This window comes from Hydra viridissima, unplaced genomic scaffold, assembly GCF_058129835.1.
Source record: "Hydra viridissima isolate aposymbiotic clone 2 unplaced genomic scaffold, HvirCarnegie_v1 scaffold_3, whole genome shotgun sequence".
NCBI classification, from domain to species: Eukaryota; Metazoa; Cnidaria; class Hydrozoa; order Anthoathecata; family Hydridae; genus Hydra; species Hydra viridissima.
Window position 1 is genome coordinate 18,415,433 of NW_028324302.1, and position 16,235 is coordinate 18,431,667.

Sequence of the window (16,235 nt, forward strand, 5' to 3'; positions counted from 1 at the left end):
AAGTAGAAACCCTCAGTCAACTGTATGATATCTAAAAATCAGAAATTTTGAGAAAAATGACTTTTAAGTTATTAAATTTCCAAAGAATATGCTTTACAGATAAGTAGCCATAGTAAAGCACGTTTAAACGTCATGGAAAAAAAGTATTTTGATATATTTAGGTTTTGCACCGGAAATATGCCAGCGGGCGCCACGAAATCCTACTGCGGTTTTTTCTGGTTGTATGATTGAAAGACAAAATTCTGCAAATGGTGCAAATCAGCTAAATTGCAGAACAACAACAAAAAAAACAAACAGTTATTTACATTTTTAAAATATTTTCCCGTTTTATGCGAAGTGCCGCAAAAACAATACTCTGCTTTAGAACGTTAAGTTTTAACTGAAGATACTTTAAAATATAAAGGAAATATTTCTTTACGATTTCAAACTTACTTTTAAAACATTTCTGCTGAGACCTTATAACAAAACATACATTTATAAAGAGACTCAAATATTCTCTTTATTTAATCAACAGAACCTGTCATAAGTCAACTTTACAGGATCAACAGAATTTTACAAAAACTAACTTATTGATTCTAAAGATTCTGCAGATTTGCAAACGAAACTTATGTTTCAATAAGCTGGTTATAGATGTAGAATTAACAACAACAGTTATGCAAGTGTTGCGCGCATATGGACGTGTTTGGGGACACCATTAATCGTCTAGGAGAAAAAAAAAAAAAAAAAAAAAAAAGAATGCACACTGCACTCATTTAAACAACATACAAAAGTTAAAAATAGATGCACATATAAAAACTGAGAAAAACTGATTTAAAAAAAACATTTCACATTTTAAAAATAAAACTCTTTAATTAAAAGGTTGCAAATCAAAGTTGAACAAAAAAACTGTAAAAAACGTTTTATTCAACACGGATAAATTCCACTAGATCTACTAAAACGATAAAACTTTAAAATAATTATTAGAATTTAGAAAAAGAAATTTGGCGTTGCTAACACGAAGGATTTTCTCTACAACTCTATTATTTTCGTTTTACAATTCCTTCTTCTTTCTATCTCTTCCTCCGTTAGATTAATTTTTCTGCGCGTACGTTGGTTAACAAATGCTGACGTAAGTTTAATGCGAAACTCAGGAAGTTTTTTGAAAGAATTTTTTAATTCCGAAAGATTTACAGAATTTTCACTACTTTTTTGCGACTTCGACTTTTGAGTTAAGTCTTCAGCACTCTCTCGTAATGAAGCATCTCGAAACTTTGGACCAACATTGATGAGAGCAGATTTGGTTTTTTTAAAGAAAGCATCAACGCGAGACGATGAAGTAGAAGATGATGTTTTTGTCAACTGAAGTCCTAATTCTCCTTCGCTATGCGACTTATTAATGTGAAGCGTTTTCTCTGAAGTGGGACTCTTCCTTAACTCTTCTGACATAGTTGGGTCTTTAAAGTCAGGTTTCGAATCGTTGTTGTCGATTTTGATAAGAGGCATGTTGGCGGTTTTATCAGATAAATCACCTTCGAACTTCGAGCGACTTGAAAAACTCAACGTGCGTTTAGAAGACAGAGGTTGAATATTAGGATGACTCTTGGAACGTTTTTTATCGAACTTCGTTTCGTTTATTTTAAGAGTAAGCCCTTCGTACTGTGCAACAGTTAGGAACATATCTGCTATAGATAGCAAAATGCCTAATACGAAAAATCAAACATATTTTCTGTTATAGACTTTTACACAAGTTACCTTAGCAACTACCATACCGGTGTATGTATGATAGACGTAAGTTGAAACTTTAAGTCTTTTAGAATGTGTGAAAAAAAGTGCCCTCGTTGATTTACACATCAAGTCAACTTACATACCGTATAAGACGAGGTCACTTTTTTTGACCCAAACGACTTAAAATCTCAACCTATACACCAATATATACGTACTCCATTTTAAAACCGTAATAGCAAACCTCAAGTGTAAATTAATTTTCAATGATATAGGTTTCTATACGAAATTACTAAAAACTTCATCACAAACTCACGCTATTTTTGAAAATCGGAACACTAAACACGAGCTATATTTGAAACTCTCGGAACACAAAACACATGCTAACGGGTGATTACTAAAAATCTGGACAAAATTGCTTACATCATATTTCTATATGCAACTAATACTTATTTTTTCAAACAATTTTTAAAATGTTGCAAATTTATTCTTCTTTTGAAATATATATTAACCTTTATATAAGTATTTTAAATTTAGTATTAAAAATGACGTCAAACGAAGAGCTCCAGAGAAAACGTGTGTACCAGTTTTATCAAGAAAATTCAGATAAACCTAAATCATTCACTGTTTCTCATTTTGAAGCAGAAAACTTATCAAGATCGACTATATATGGAATTATTAAACGTGCAGAAGAAGATAAACCATTTGAAAGGCAAACCGGTAGTGGTAGAAAGCCGAAAATAATGACTAAGCGCGCCATCAGTCAACTTACCAAGCTTTTTGACCATAAATGTGGCATTTCTCAGTGTATAGCTTCAAAAAAGTTCAAATGTTCTCAGTCACTTATTTCTAAGACATTGAAAACCAAAACATCAATAAAAAAAAGAAAACAAATGAAGATTCCAAGTCGAACTGAGAGCCAGAGAGCAAAAAACCGACGTTTGTGTGGTCAACTTTATAAAAATTATAAAGATTTTATTTGGGTTCTTGATGACGAGTCTTATTTTACTCTCTCGAACAGCCAAATTAATAGTAATGATAATTTCTATTTAAGTAACATCGAATTAACACCAAACAATGTTAAATTCAAAGAAAAAAAGAAATTTGAAGAAAAATTATTGGTTTACGTGGTCATTTCGCCTTTTGGCCTATCAACTCCATACATTGTACAGTCTGGAACAGCTATTAACCAGCATATTTATGTTGATGAATGTTTGACTAAAAAACTATTACCACACATCAAACAGCTTCCAAAAAATACCAAATACATATATATTCTGGCCTGATCTAGCAAGTGCCCATTACTCAAACAAAGCAGTTAAGTTTTTGAATGAAAATGGTATAAAGTTTGTAACAAAAAGTGAAAACCCTCCAAATATGCCTGAATGTCGTTGTATTAAGGATTTTTGGTCTTGTATTAAAGGAGATGTTTACAAAAATGGTTGGCAGGCAGAGAATTTGGATCAATTACGCTCTAGAATAATTTACTGTTTTAAGAAATTCGACAAAGAGCTGGTACAACGCTTGGCAGAGTCTACAAGAAGAAGACTCGACACAATAAGAAGACAAGGTCTTGTTGAATTAAGATAAACGTTTTTATTAAAATTAGAATAAATTTGCTACTTTATTCTTTTTAAAACAATAAAATAGGTCTTCTAGATTAAAAGTTATTTAACTTTTAGTTTTGTCCAGATTTTTAGTAATCACCCGTTATACTTAAAACACTTGGAGCACAGAGCATATGCTATATTTGAGACTCTCTGAACACACGCTATTTAAAAGCTAAAACAAAATTTTCAAAACTTTCATTACAAATTTTACTATAAATTTTAAATCACCTTAAATTAAGTAAACTACCTTAACGAAATGATTTAAAACTTGATAAAAAAAAACCTTGAACAAGAAAAATTCTAAAAACAAGGAATTCTCTCTAAACATTTTGGCTTGCTAACCTTTTGACTCCTCCATAGATCGCTTTTGAACTGCTCTGACAGTATGAAAGAAACCGCTTGCACCATTATACTTGTAATAAAGACGCAAGAAGACAAACTGATTTTTAAAGTAGAAACTTTCGCTTCCTGAGAAAATTAAGACCATTAAAAAAAAATTTAAAAATAAGAAAATTCAAATTAAGAAAATTAATAACTCATTTTGAAAAAATAAGGGAAATAAGTAAATAATGTAGAGAGTATAAAAATAGAAACTAAGTAGTTACCAATTTCAAGCTTTACGAGATCTTCTAATGGTATTCGTTGATAAGAAAAAAGTTGCTCCAATGCATCGCTATATCTACATTAAAATAGTAATAGCAATAATACAATAAACAACTTGATTGCAACAACAACATAGTTGGATTTAGGCTGCCCTTTCTTATTGAAAAGGTTCTTTGTATCTGATCTGTTCTTCCTAATTCAAATTAACACATTAACTAATCGAGGCAACTGAAATCTGAAGGGAAAAAAAACAATTAAAGTAAACAAACCTTGCCACATAATAAGCCTGGTGTGTTAGCAGTAATATTATATCTTCATCTTGAGGAGCTTCACTAGGATTACCACTAAGTTAAACAAGAATTGAAATATTGAAAAATTTATGAATTCTTCAAACCTCATAAGAACTTAGAAAAATATCAAGAAATAGTATTTACAAAGAGAATGGGTCAACTAATGCCCAACCCCCTAAGCATTCTTCATTTCTAGGAAGGAGGGAGAGCTCAGCGTGACGCACAAGTTGAGTGATACACTCTTCTTTTTCAGAAGTCCATACTTCATCTTCTTCACTGACAATTGTACTACCATCAATTAATGACAAGTCTTCAGCTATGGAGTTGCCAAGCATCATATCTTAAAGAATGAAATTTAAATCAAAACAGACAGATTTTCATAGATTATTGCTTCTATTGTTTGCTTTACAAAATATATGTCATTTTCGTTAGTATTATAGAAAAATGTCATTTTTGTTAGTATTATAGAAAAATGTCATTTTTGTTAGTATTGTGGCAAAATGGTAACATTTCATGTCACCATGTGTCAATTGTATTGGTTATATATAACAGGTTGTTACTGTAAACAATGCCACTATAAGTATAACACCTTAACAGTTATACCTGCTGGAAAGGTTTAGAATAATAACCTATAAAGAGTTAAAAAACTGACACACAAATAATACGTGATAATATATATTATTTGTGATTTTTATAACTTGAAATAGAATAACTTGTTAAGAAAATAAAACTATTTACCAATTATTGTTTGTCGATTGCTGTCTTTAAATCGATTCAAATAATATCTGAAAAAAAAACAACATTCTGCAATTACCACAATAACTATTTGATTATTATAAACACAAGTTAAAATGAGCAAAATAAAAAAAAAATTTATTACAAAATTTTCTAATTTTATAATAATGTTTTATTTCAATGACAATTCAGAGGTGAGCAACAGAAGACTAAACCTATTCGCAGAGTTATAACCATCTTTCATCATCCCAGCAATTTTCCTTTCACCTGTCCGTGTAAAATCACCCTAAAATAGAATTAGCATTATCAAAAATACCAAAATTGCAAACTAGCAAGAACACCAGCAAGTTTTATTCCTAAGAAAAATAAAAAGTTCAAATACTGAAATCAAGCAAATATTTAGTTATTATAAAGGCCCCAATAAACCTTAAGAATAACATAAAGAATAAAATGTGATTGCAAAAATAGTTTTTCATGATATTTGTCATATAGCAGCCATACATTTTTTGGTTTATTTCTTCAAAAATTCAATTATCAAACAATAATTGTTTTAACCTTCATAGCAGCTGTTCCTGCATACTGAATGCTGATAAGATCACCATTATTTGCCCATATAGTATTATGGATTCTACGACAACGATGTGGAAGATACTCATCTGGCATCAGTCTTCCAAGTTTTCGAAGCTTTAAAAATTGAAAAATGCCAAAAATTTTTTAGGTATTAATTCATTCAAACAAAGATAGATATCTTTGTTAATAATATTTTAATTAGTTAATAATAATTTAATATTAACAGATAATAATAATCTATCAAACTATTAATTAATAATAATTTAATATTAACAGATAATAATAATCTATTAAACTATTAGTTAATAATAATTTAATATTAACAGATAATAATAATCTATCAAACTATTAGTTAATAATAATTTAATATTAACAGATAATAATTTTATAAAAGATTTACAGAATTTATTTAAAAAAAAAGGATTGCTTACAATAATCATGAGCACTTCTCTTGCTATGGCTGCTTCAACAACATTGGTACGATCCAAACAGTCCATGCAATTCACTCGAAAGACACACTTTTGTGCACTGATAAACCCAGAATCATCTACCCTGCACATAAAAAAAAGTTCACTATGTATCTAATCTCACAACAATCCTTTTTGAGAAATATTTAATCAAAAATAATCAGTTTGAACTTTTGGCTGAAAATTTAAAAATTTTAACATTCTTAACATTTATTTTCAATGACGCATTTATCCTTCTTTAACTTATATTGATGACTAATATGCAGTTATCATAAATAGAAAAAGTAGATAAGATTATTGAACTGAAAATGACAAGAAACAAATAAAATGAAATGTTTCAGAGTAACACAATACAAAAAACCAATTCTTACCAGTAAAACCCCATTTGTTCATAGAGTTCTTCTAAAACATCAGTTAGAATTGACACATTCTCAAATTTCATACCTCTGCTAAATTTTAGAGCATAGTGATTATGAAGAGCATGTAAAAGTACAAATAAAAAAAAGGGTTTGTTTCAGTAACTACAGATTATGTAATTTTACAACTTTTTCAAGCTGCTAAAATATTATGATGACCTATTAAAAGTATTTTGTAAGTTATGTTAATGCTATATAGCAAGTTGGACTAGGGTATGAGACTATCTATAACATACCATTGCTGAATAGATTTTTAAATCCATGTGCTTGTTAAAAGACTCTTAATTCACAATATAATAGAAAAAGCAAGTTCCATTTTCATCTATTTCTTTTTTACTTGTTAGAAAATTTTTAAATAACAGGTAATGCATAAGTTATTGGACAGAATGAGAACATTCATATCTGATTTATAAATAAAAAAAACTTTTTTTTCTTAAGTAAAGTATTCATTTTGAATAAAAATCAATTATTTCTTATATGAAAAACTCAATCATTAGCAATAGATCCGTAATTTTGTTTTGAAGCCTTTCATAAGTGACTGCAAAAAACTCAAATCAATTTCTTTTAGTTTTAAATTGATGCGATCATTCGAGATTTGCTCTGGTGAAACTTGCCAACCTCCTTTGTAGACCTTTTGAGCCAAATGTCCCTGAAAGTTCTTAATTGGTTGTGCTTGGGGCACATTGGTGGGTTGGATTCCTTACAACATAATTAATATATTCACCTATTTAACTTAGAGAACCTTTAAAGTAATAAATTTGCTAAATCTGACCAAAATCAATACAACTTATGCAACACTTGCTATGCTTAATATTGTTTTAAAAAAATATCAAACCTTTGCAAAAAGATTTTTTTTTTTTTTCTTATTTTAATCATAAGTTCAATCTTAAATGGATTTAAACATTTTTTTTTTTTCATCTAAAACAAAAAAATAATTTCAAACAAAAATATACACAATAAAAACTGTTTGAATTGCTCAAAAGTTTATACCAATATTCATGAAAATCAAATGTTATGAAGGTCAGCTGATCACTGTTGTAAGTTAGAACATGATCCATGTAGTTATCAGCAATTATCTATTTTTAATCAAACATATTTAAAATGATTGCAATATTACTTTACATTGCACATACAAAAAGAAAATTTTTAAAAATTAAGGTAAACAAAACATCAAAAAAGTCATTTAACTTTCTATTGCTCAAAATAGAAACTAAAAAAAAAAAAAGTTTTAAAACGGTTACCAACCTTCTCTCTTCCATTTAACTCAACTAGGCTTACGATTACCTAAGAGAAAAGCATACTTAACAAAAAGAATTAAAATGCAAGAAATAAACACACACACAATTAATATATTATTATATTTATGTTGGAAATGAAAAATTCTCAAGAAAAATCTTTAAATCAAATGTTTGCTAAAATTTTCTGGAATAAACTCTTTTTTTCTGGAAAAAAAAATTAGCAATAAACAAAAAAAAATAAATAAAAATAAAATACATATACAGAAAATTGTATATTATTGTATTTATATTTATAAATATACTTTATGATTGAAAATATAATATTGTAGCTCTTAAAACCTACTATTTTTTACATACAGTTTACAACATTGATTGTTTGGACTCATAATGGTGACATTTACTGTTTGGGCCAAACAATGTTATAAACTAAACAACTATTGATTAATTTTTCACAAAATAAAAAAACATCGCATCTTGTATCAGACCTGTTTGTGTACTAAAAAATATTTTTTGCTGATAATTCATAATAAAAAATATTTCTTTGTTCATGACATGAAAAATTTCCTTACAATTTTATTGTAGCGTGCTAAGTCAGCATCAAAATGCTTTGCAAATGACTTTTGCGATTCATTATAACCTTAAAAAAAAAAAATTTCACATATAATATACTTTGATATAGTATAGTAATTTTCATAAATTGTAACATACTTTTATATTATAGTATATCTTCATATATCATGATATATTTTGAGATATAGTAATTTATTGACAATTTTTGCGTAATACGATAGCGCCTTGTGGCATTTTACAAAATTTATCTCAAATCACTCAATCAAAGTTACTCAAAAGTATTTTTGTTTTGTTTTGATGTGGGATCAAAAGTTAGGCAATCAAGTTATAGCTTTAAATTAAACATTAAATCTGGCAAAAATATCAAAAATATAAAATTAAAAATAGATAATTACTTGATGACTTAAATGCATAACATTTCATGCCAGATTAAAACCTAACAAATAATTAGTTCTTTTTTAACAGACTATTATTACTAAATGTCCAATACTATCATATTTAAACACAGACATAAATGCAAAATTGGAATAGTATTCCAATTTTGCATTAATGAGTTTTATTGTTCGCTAGTATTAACCTCCAAACTGTATATAAATAATTCCCATAATGTTAAGGTTAAAAAATGCAAATTAATTAACATCACAAGATCCAAAATTATTTTCACAAATGATGGCAATAATAACTGAAGATTGACACCATTCAGGTGTCAATCTTCAGTTATTATTGCTATAATTTTAACCAATTACTAATTATTAGTAAACACTTATTTCATTGAATTCTATCAAAACACTGATGGATTAAAACATAATTTAATGCAAATAACATTTACTAAAACAATTTTACACAGTAAGTTTTTTTGATGATAAACCTAAATCGTGCGTTAGTTATAGATGAATGTTTATGTCTTTTTCTGTAACATGCTCTGTGTTTGGTTTTCTTCAAAAACCATTTCTAAGATGTCTCAGTTTAAAATCCTGTACTTTAACAGAAAAATGAACAAGTGAATATTTTTACATTAAAAACCGATAATTCATGAGCTCTTTTTAAGAACAGCTATTGCTTTCTCATCAAATGTTCTTAAAACATGTTGCTTTTCATCAGAAAATAAACCAACTTTTTTTTATTGTTGAGAGATTACTTTTGAAACTTTTCAGAAGCCCAGTTGTTGTTTAATACATTTAAGTAGATGGGCAATATCAAACAAACAAAAAAAAACAAACTTGGTGATTATTTAAAGCATTATCCTGACAGTTATTAACTCTGTTAAATGAATTTCAGTATTTCTGATGTTTTTTATGATTATCAGGGAAGCACATATATCCATTTTTGGTTTTTAACTTCACCTTTAGGTTATTTTAACACAAGATATTTATTATGTTCATTTTAATTTCCTTTACAATCCACAACTCCACATTTATTTGGTATATTGAAAGTTTTAATGTTCTAATGAAAAATAACAATACAGTGATAGATAAGCCCTACAACTAAGAAAAATATTCAGAAAATCTAATTGCGTTCTTTCATTTAGTAGCCCTTACATTAAACCTATAAGAAAATATTTGTTTTATATGCTGCATTAAAGCTGAAGATTCAAAATATTCAAATTGTGGGTATGAGGAGCATCAGAATCCAATTTTTAATTTCAGAACCTAAATTATGTTTAATTTGAATATGAAATTCAGCAAGGTGCTACGGTATGTTAAAAAGTATTTTAATTTATTGATCAACATAAATCTAAACAACAACAATACAAGATAAAATTTAAGTTGCTTAATCTTACTTCGGTCAATAACTGGCATAGGTCTATATTTTAACCCAGGTTGACTCCAATATATAGGGACTGAACCTCGTAGTTGCACATGAGATATGATATGATTCAACACACATACAATCTAATAAAATACATTGCTGTCATTTAAATGTGTGAGATCATGATACTTTTTTATATTCTTTTCCAACGTTTTTTTCTTAAATCTTTTTTAAGCTGTTTAGAGATGCAGTGTTCAACAAGTTTATAACAAACAATTGTACTAATAGCAAGTAATCTGTAATATATCTTTATGAGTAATTCTGAGATGTCTGAATTTACAAACTTGTTCTGTTTCCACATAATTTGCAACATTTCCATCATCATCAACTCCACGACGCTTGTAACGTGTGCCTTTAAAATAAACAATTTCACTTTAGCATCATCATACACCTCATTGAAATTATTAGAGGAGAAAAATAATATCTCATAAAATATTTCCCAATTTAAGGCAAGTCTATTTCCTTAAAGGAAAAATATTAATAGGAACAAGATTTACATAAGAGAATTTATTTATATATTTTTTTTTCGATTAAAAGATTCTTTGTAATGACACTAGTCATTTGAAACCCTCTCTAGACTTCTCCCACAGCTAAACTGGCTTTTTATCTCCACAACTTTAACTCCCAAGCTAACGGGTGGCTACAACTATTGTGCACCTTTTTTTTAAATTTCCTGTCAAAATTTGTAGACATCTGTTGATGTAATTTTTCATTTGAATTTGTAACTCAATGTAAATTTCACTGAAAAATGAAATAATTGGTCCTAGATTAGCATACAAAAATGAATATTCAAGGAAAAAGAGAAGTTATAGTGGCAATGTTTGAAACCCAAAAATGCCCTGTGGAAATTGTCAAGATCCTAAAAGTTTCAAAATTAATTGTTTTCAAGATAAAATGTAATCTTGAAGCATATGGACAACCTCTGAAGTCTAGAAAACAGCAAAAGTGTAAAGTGAGAACTTGAGAGCTGATTTGGAAAGTCAGAAACAAGATCGCCTACAGTGAAGTCAATGAGAAAGATGCCCAAGAAGCTCAAGGTTTCTAAAGACACTATTACAAATGTTGTCAAAATTGACCTAAAGGCTAAGTTAAAAGCCAGAACAAGAAATCAACTTTTGATAGAGAGGTTGAAGACCCTCAGACACGAGAGATGCAAAAAAATCCTGAGTTTTCAGAAAAGGTCCAGGTCAGTTCTTCTTTTATTTTGATGAGAAATACCTCACAGTTGACAAGACTTTAAATTGAAGAAATGACCATTACGCCTCAACCAAACCTGCTAGGGATGTCTCAGAACATATCCTGTGTTCTTTAATTCTGGATTTAAGCTTAACATTGATGGATACCTTAACATATTACAACAATTTGTACTTCCATGAGTTAAAGGCAACTATCAAGACACATCAGACAGTTTTTGTCCAAGATGGTGCACCTTGTCATACCTCAAAACAAATTCTAATCTGGCTCAGTGACAACCTAATCTTCTGGCACAAGTAAATGTGGCATCTCAGCAGTCTAGATTTAAATCCTTTGGATTATTCAGTCTGGGCTAATGTTAAAGCAGAAGCTTGCAAACAGCAACAGCCTAATTTGGACCTGTTGAAATGTTCTGTGAAGGAACAAGATGTCAAAGGACTACATTAAGAAGACCTGCTCAAGATTCAGGGCAAGAGTTGAGGCTGACATTCACACTGAAGGAGGGCTTTTCGAGTAAATGTGTTCTACAATTGGTAATGTTAATTTTGTCAGAAAATAAAATATTTTTAAAAAATTTCCTTTCCAGTTTTTTTGAGCTTGAATTAAGTTTTTAAAAAGGTGCGTGATGTAGTTGTAGCCACCTGGTACTTGATTCAAACTTTTGATATGTGATTTCTTACAACTACTTGATACAAAAAGTTTTTTGAAATGTAGTTTCTATCAAAAAAAGATACTTGACACATAAGGTTTTAAAGAGACAGAAGGTTTTTGAGATGTCATTTCTATAAAAAAAAAAAAAAAAAAAAAAAAGAAGCTTATTTGTATAAAATATATTTATAGCACATGATTTAACAGTTTAACTTAAATGTAGATTAGTTTCGTCTTTTGTAAAGAAAAGTGGAACTAACTCCATGCAAGGGTGTAAACTTCTTTAGCTTTAGCTTAAGTGAGTTTTTTTTACATAAAATTACTAGTAAGTAGTATTTAAAATCAATTTGTTTACAATTTAAATCTAATGAAAAATGAGTTACCTGCCCTAAATCTACTTCTTCGTGAAATAACAATTAAGTCATATTCATCATCATTCAAATTTTGTGCAGTCTGACATCTTATACCATCAATAACATCTTCTTCCTCATCACTTGAATCATTAGGGTTTTCTCCATTACCAAAAGAGACTTCCAAATGATTAATGAAACAACGCTGAATTTGAACAAAACCTTGAATGATAGGTACCACCCAATGCGCAGCTAAAGGATTCTAGAATATGTATGCATATAATGTGCAAAAAATAAAGTGTGTGTGGTGCAGTTGAGTGAGTCTGAGTAAGCTATACATACTTTTCAGAAAAAAAACTAAAACACTATATCAAACATTACATTAGAATCAATAAGCTCTTGTAACATGGACTTGTTCCAGAAAAAACGATCATCTGCCTGTAGCAAGAAAGGAAATTTAAAAGTTTAAAAAAAAAAATTATTTTATGTTAACTTATCAAATAAGTTAACAATGAGAAAATTTGATAAAACTGCCAAGAAAGTTACTTGTTTCCATAGAAAATCAGATTTTTCTTTGGCCATTCTTTGTCTTGAGTTGGTCAAATCACCATTTGGAGAGTAATAAAATGAACAAGAGTCACTGAACATTTTGCATAGTTCCTTGAAAATAAAATAATTTAAATAATTAAATACTCTCATGAGAAAGATAAATCATTACTCAAAAGCAACAACAATCATAGAGAATAAAAAGGATGAGTTACATCTGCAAATCGTCGTTCTAACTTTTCTTTTTCTTTTAAATCTTTAACAAACACCTAAATATGATTATATCTATATCAAGATATGTAAATACCATACAAAAATTTCAAGTTTAAAATACCATTAAGTAAAAAAGCAAAAAAATTAAAGCAAGATAAATGCTAAATACATTTCGTTTGCTGGTAATGTTACTTGCACTAGACTTTATTGTATTCCATGTTTGTTGAACTTTTTGTTGGGTAGCACCAATGTCACTGTTTAACAAATGATCAGGGCACTCCTAATAAACAAAATTAGGCACCTGCCAAATTATTTGTATTCATTATCTAAATAACTGTTATTCAGATACATACTTTCAGAGAGTCAAGATCGCTGGTATCCATGGAATCACTTGTTAATGGTACTATTACAATTCTACTTATGTTGTAAACTTCCACTCCCCCAGGAAGATATCCAACAAAGGTTTGCTCTGCTATCAAGACTAACTTCCAGCCAAAACCTTTTTAAAAAGATATGCATATTAATTTCTTTTTTTTTTTTTTTTTTTTTAAGAAAGAAGCAGTATTTGTTTTTTAAAGTCTTGTTTATAAATTAAAAAATTAAAAATACTTTTTTAACTTTAATTTATATTTTTACAAAAACAAATTCTAGTCACAAGTAAAAAAAAGAAAAAAAAATATTTTCAGGATATTTATTTTAAAAACTAATTTCATTATACAGTTATCAAATTGTATACCTGGAAGTATTTGCATTTTGCCAATAACACCAAATACAAGACCTTTGCAAATAGAACTAGAAACATCTGTTAACTTGTCAGCTATTTAAAAAAAGTAAAACTATAACTCAATAAAAACAATTTAAAAAAGTATTTAAAAATTTCAAAAAACTGAATTTACAAAAATAACAATAAATTTAACAAACCAACAGAAGGAACAAAGTTTCCATCATTACGATTGCACCATAAACTTCTGTTTTCTTTTTTGTTGTGAATAATATAGTTATCCAAGGTCACAATGAACTCCATTTTGACTCACTCTAGCAGCAACTATTTTTGCCACAGCAACACAACACAAAAACATTTGCCACCAATTTATATTACAACCTGAAAATTCCCAAACTTCACATGTTCTCTGCAAAATAATTGTTATTAGCTGAAATATGTAAATACTATGAGATTATCATGGAATAACTTGGCTGAAGATTTCAAAATATAGGTCAGAATATGATGCAGGATATGTATTATGCTGATTTCTAATGACATCCATAGGAACTTACTGTTTATCCATTAAGAATTAGTACTGACTCATTATGATGCAAATCACAATATGCTTAAAGCTAATCTCCAAATCATATTTTTATTGTCCGCATTTCTTCCTAACATGTTTTAGTGTTGATGCAAAATCATTCTTTGAGAAATATCAAATATATTTTCTTTTCTTTTAGGAATTTACTAATTTGTAACTTTTAACTTTGTAAAAATATTTTTAAAAGTTTAGAAAAGTTTTTCTAGCAGTGTATATATTTATGTACATATACATAAGTATGTTTATCTTGTAGTCAATGATTTTATTTATAAAAAGATTTTTCGTCAAGCTTTGTACGAAATTATAAAATATTTAACTCTCTTAACTCTAAATGCTCGAGAAAAACTATAGTATTGAAGAAAAACAAAATAATATTTAATCTGTAAACAAGTGCGCTGGAAAATTTTTTTTACAGTCAAACCAGCGGTTGACGACGGTTGATTGCTCTTTTACCTTTGACTGAAAGTTTCAGAGTTGAAGGAAAAATCTCGATGCGACCTAAAAGATTATTTTAATGTAACAAAAATTGATACTATAATATTTTTTGTGTTATTCACAACATTACAGTAACTTTATCAACAAGGTAGTTTAAGAACAAATTTTGTTGATAACAACAAAACACTCCTTAAAAAGAGGGCTGTAATGTTTACATATTTTGCCAAAGCTGCGCATGGGAAAGCAAGACACCATTTTATTTAAATATTTGAAATAAAAGCTTATTGTTTAGTTTGGAAATAGAAATTAAAACAAAAGAAACAAGGAATGATTAAAATTTAAAATTTTTTTTCATGATTTATAAGACCTTATTTTAAAAACACAAAACGCTACATACATTTATTAAACAAATAATATGTTCTACATATAATGATAAAATCTAAATACTAAAAATAGTTATAAAACACAAGCTAGTGATTAGAGCATCAATCAATCAGAAAAAAGATCGCAGCTGATAAATGATAGAAATGGAACCTAGAGTTTTGCGATATTCTACAAATGTGAAAATATGGTTGAGTAACCCACAAACGAACCAAAAGTTCTGATAATAAAAATCAGCATGTGTGTATGTACAGAGCCGTCTTTTAAAAAGTACTAAAAGTCTGGTGACACCTTAATTAAGAACAAGTGATCTTATTGGCTCACCAGAGTTTCACCAGGCTCTAATGATGCGTAAATGTGTTTGTGTCATGTGTTAAACGTACTGGTAAATGTATTCGCGTCATAATGTCTAAATATATTTGTACAAAAGTCTCTCTAGCCAAAAAGAGAAGTATTTGCGCCACACCCATGTGTAAAATGTAAAAATTACAAAACAATACTCTGGATAATTTTAGGTTAAATTTGCTTTAAGTAACCAAAGACGTTTAGCATCATCTGTCACCTTAAAAGTGATTGCTTGCTGATTTTTTTTTGTTCTTCCTTATAGAAGTTAGCACATCTTCATATCTTTGTAACCACAACATATTTCCTTTATTAGAAGAGCAACAGTATTGAAATCCATTCACAGTATCAATATATTAGGATTTCAAAATCAGATAGAATTCTGAAATTTTGCAAAAACAAGTGGACTACTTCATGACGTATGTTTGTAGTTTGAAAATGAATTTTCATTTGTCAGGAAATAGCTCAGTAGAAAATTTTATTAAAAAAATATTTTATCGTTTTGGGCTATTGAGTCAAAGTTTCAAATGGAAGTAAAAAGAAAAGGAAGGCGAATAGAAAATACTTCTTCAAAAATTAATAAGAAATCTATACATATAGGAGGTCTTAGAATTTCTACAACACTAGCAAAACATTAATATTGCTGGTTTAAAATGAAGAATGGAGCTATTAAACACGTGGATGACAGATGTTTGTAAAAATAAAAAAAGATGTTAATAAAAAAGTAGATTATCAAATTCCAAATTTCTTATTTATAGGACATCTGGTGAGGAAAGTTATTCCAAGAGATATTTACAATAGCATTACCTTACA

At 28.5% G+C, this 16,235-nt stretch overlaps 1 protein-coding gene across 2 annotated transcripts; it reads right to left on the reverse strand.

The window, feature by feature from the left end:
- Positions 1-728: 728 nt before the first annotated feature.
- Positions 729-14,711, reverse strand: LOC145199828 (phosphatidylinositide 4-phosphatase SAC2-like). Of its 2 annotated transcripts, XM_090081393.1 has the most exons (23): positions 13,882-14,711; positions 13,697-13,777; positions 13,314-13,459; positions 13,130-13,240; positions 12,963-13,016; positions 12,748-12,861; positions 12,583-12,639; positions 12,235-12,463; positions 10,294-10,361; positions 9,981-10,092; positions 8,200-8,267; positions 7,638-7,676; positions 7,383-7,468; positions 6,348-6,425; positions 5,941-6,061; positions 5,495-5,623; positions 5,155-5,225; positions 4,943-4,989; positions 4,349-4,544; positions 4,184-4,258; positions 3,917-3,990; positions 3,654-3,779; positions 729-1,679 (listed from the first exon to the last, which is right to left on the reverse strand). In XM_090081393.1, exons 1-23 carry the CDS (start codon positions 13,982-13,984, stop codon positions 1,009-1,011), a joined length of 2,856 nt encoding a protein of 951 aa, XP_089937519.1. In that variant the 5' UTR covers positions 13,985-14,711; the 3' UTR covers positions 729-1,008. The 2 variants fall into 2 exon arrangements, with proteins under 2 accessions (XP_089937519.1, XP_089937520.1); XM_090081394.1 differs by lacking the exon at positions 9,981-10,092 and having other exon boundaries at positions 13,882-14,113.
- Between the last annotated feature and the right edge of the window lie 1,524 nt (positions 14,712-16,235).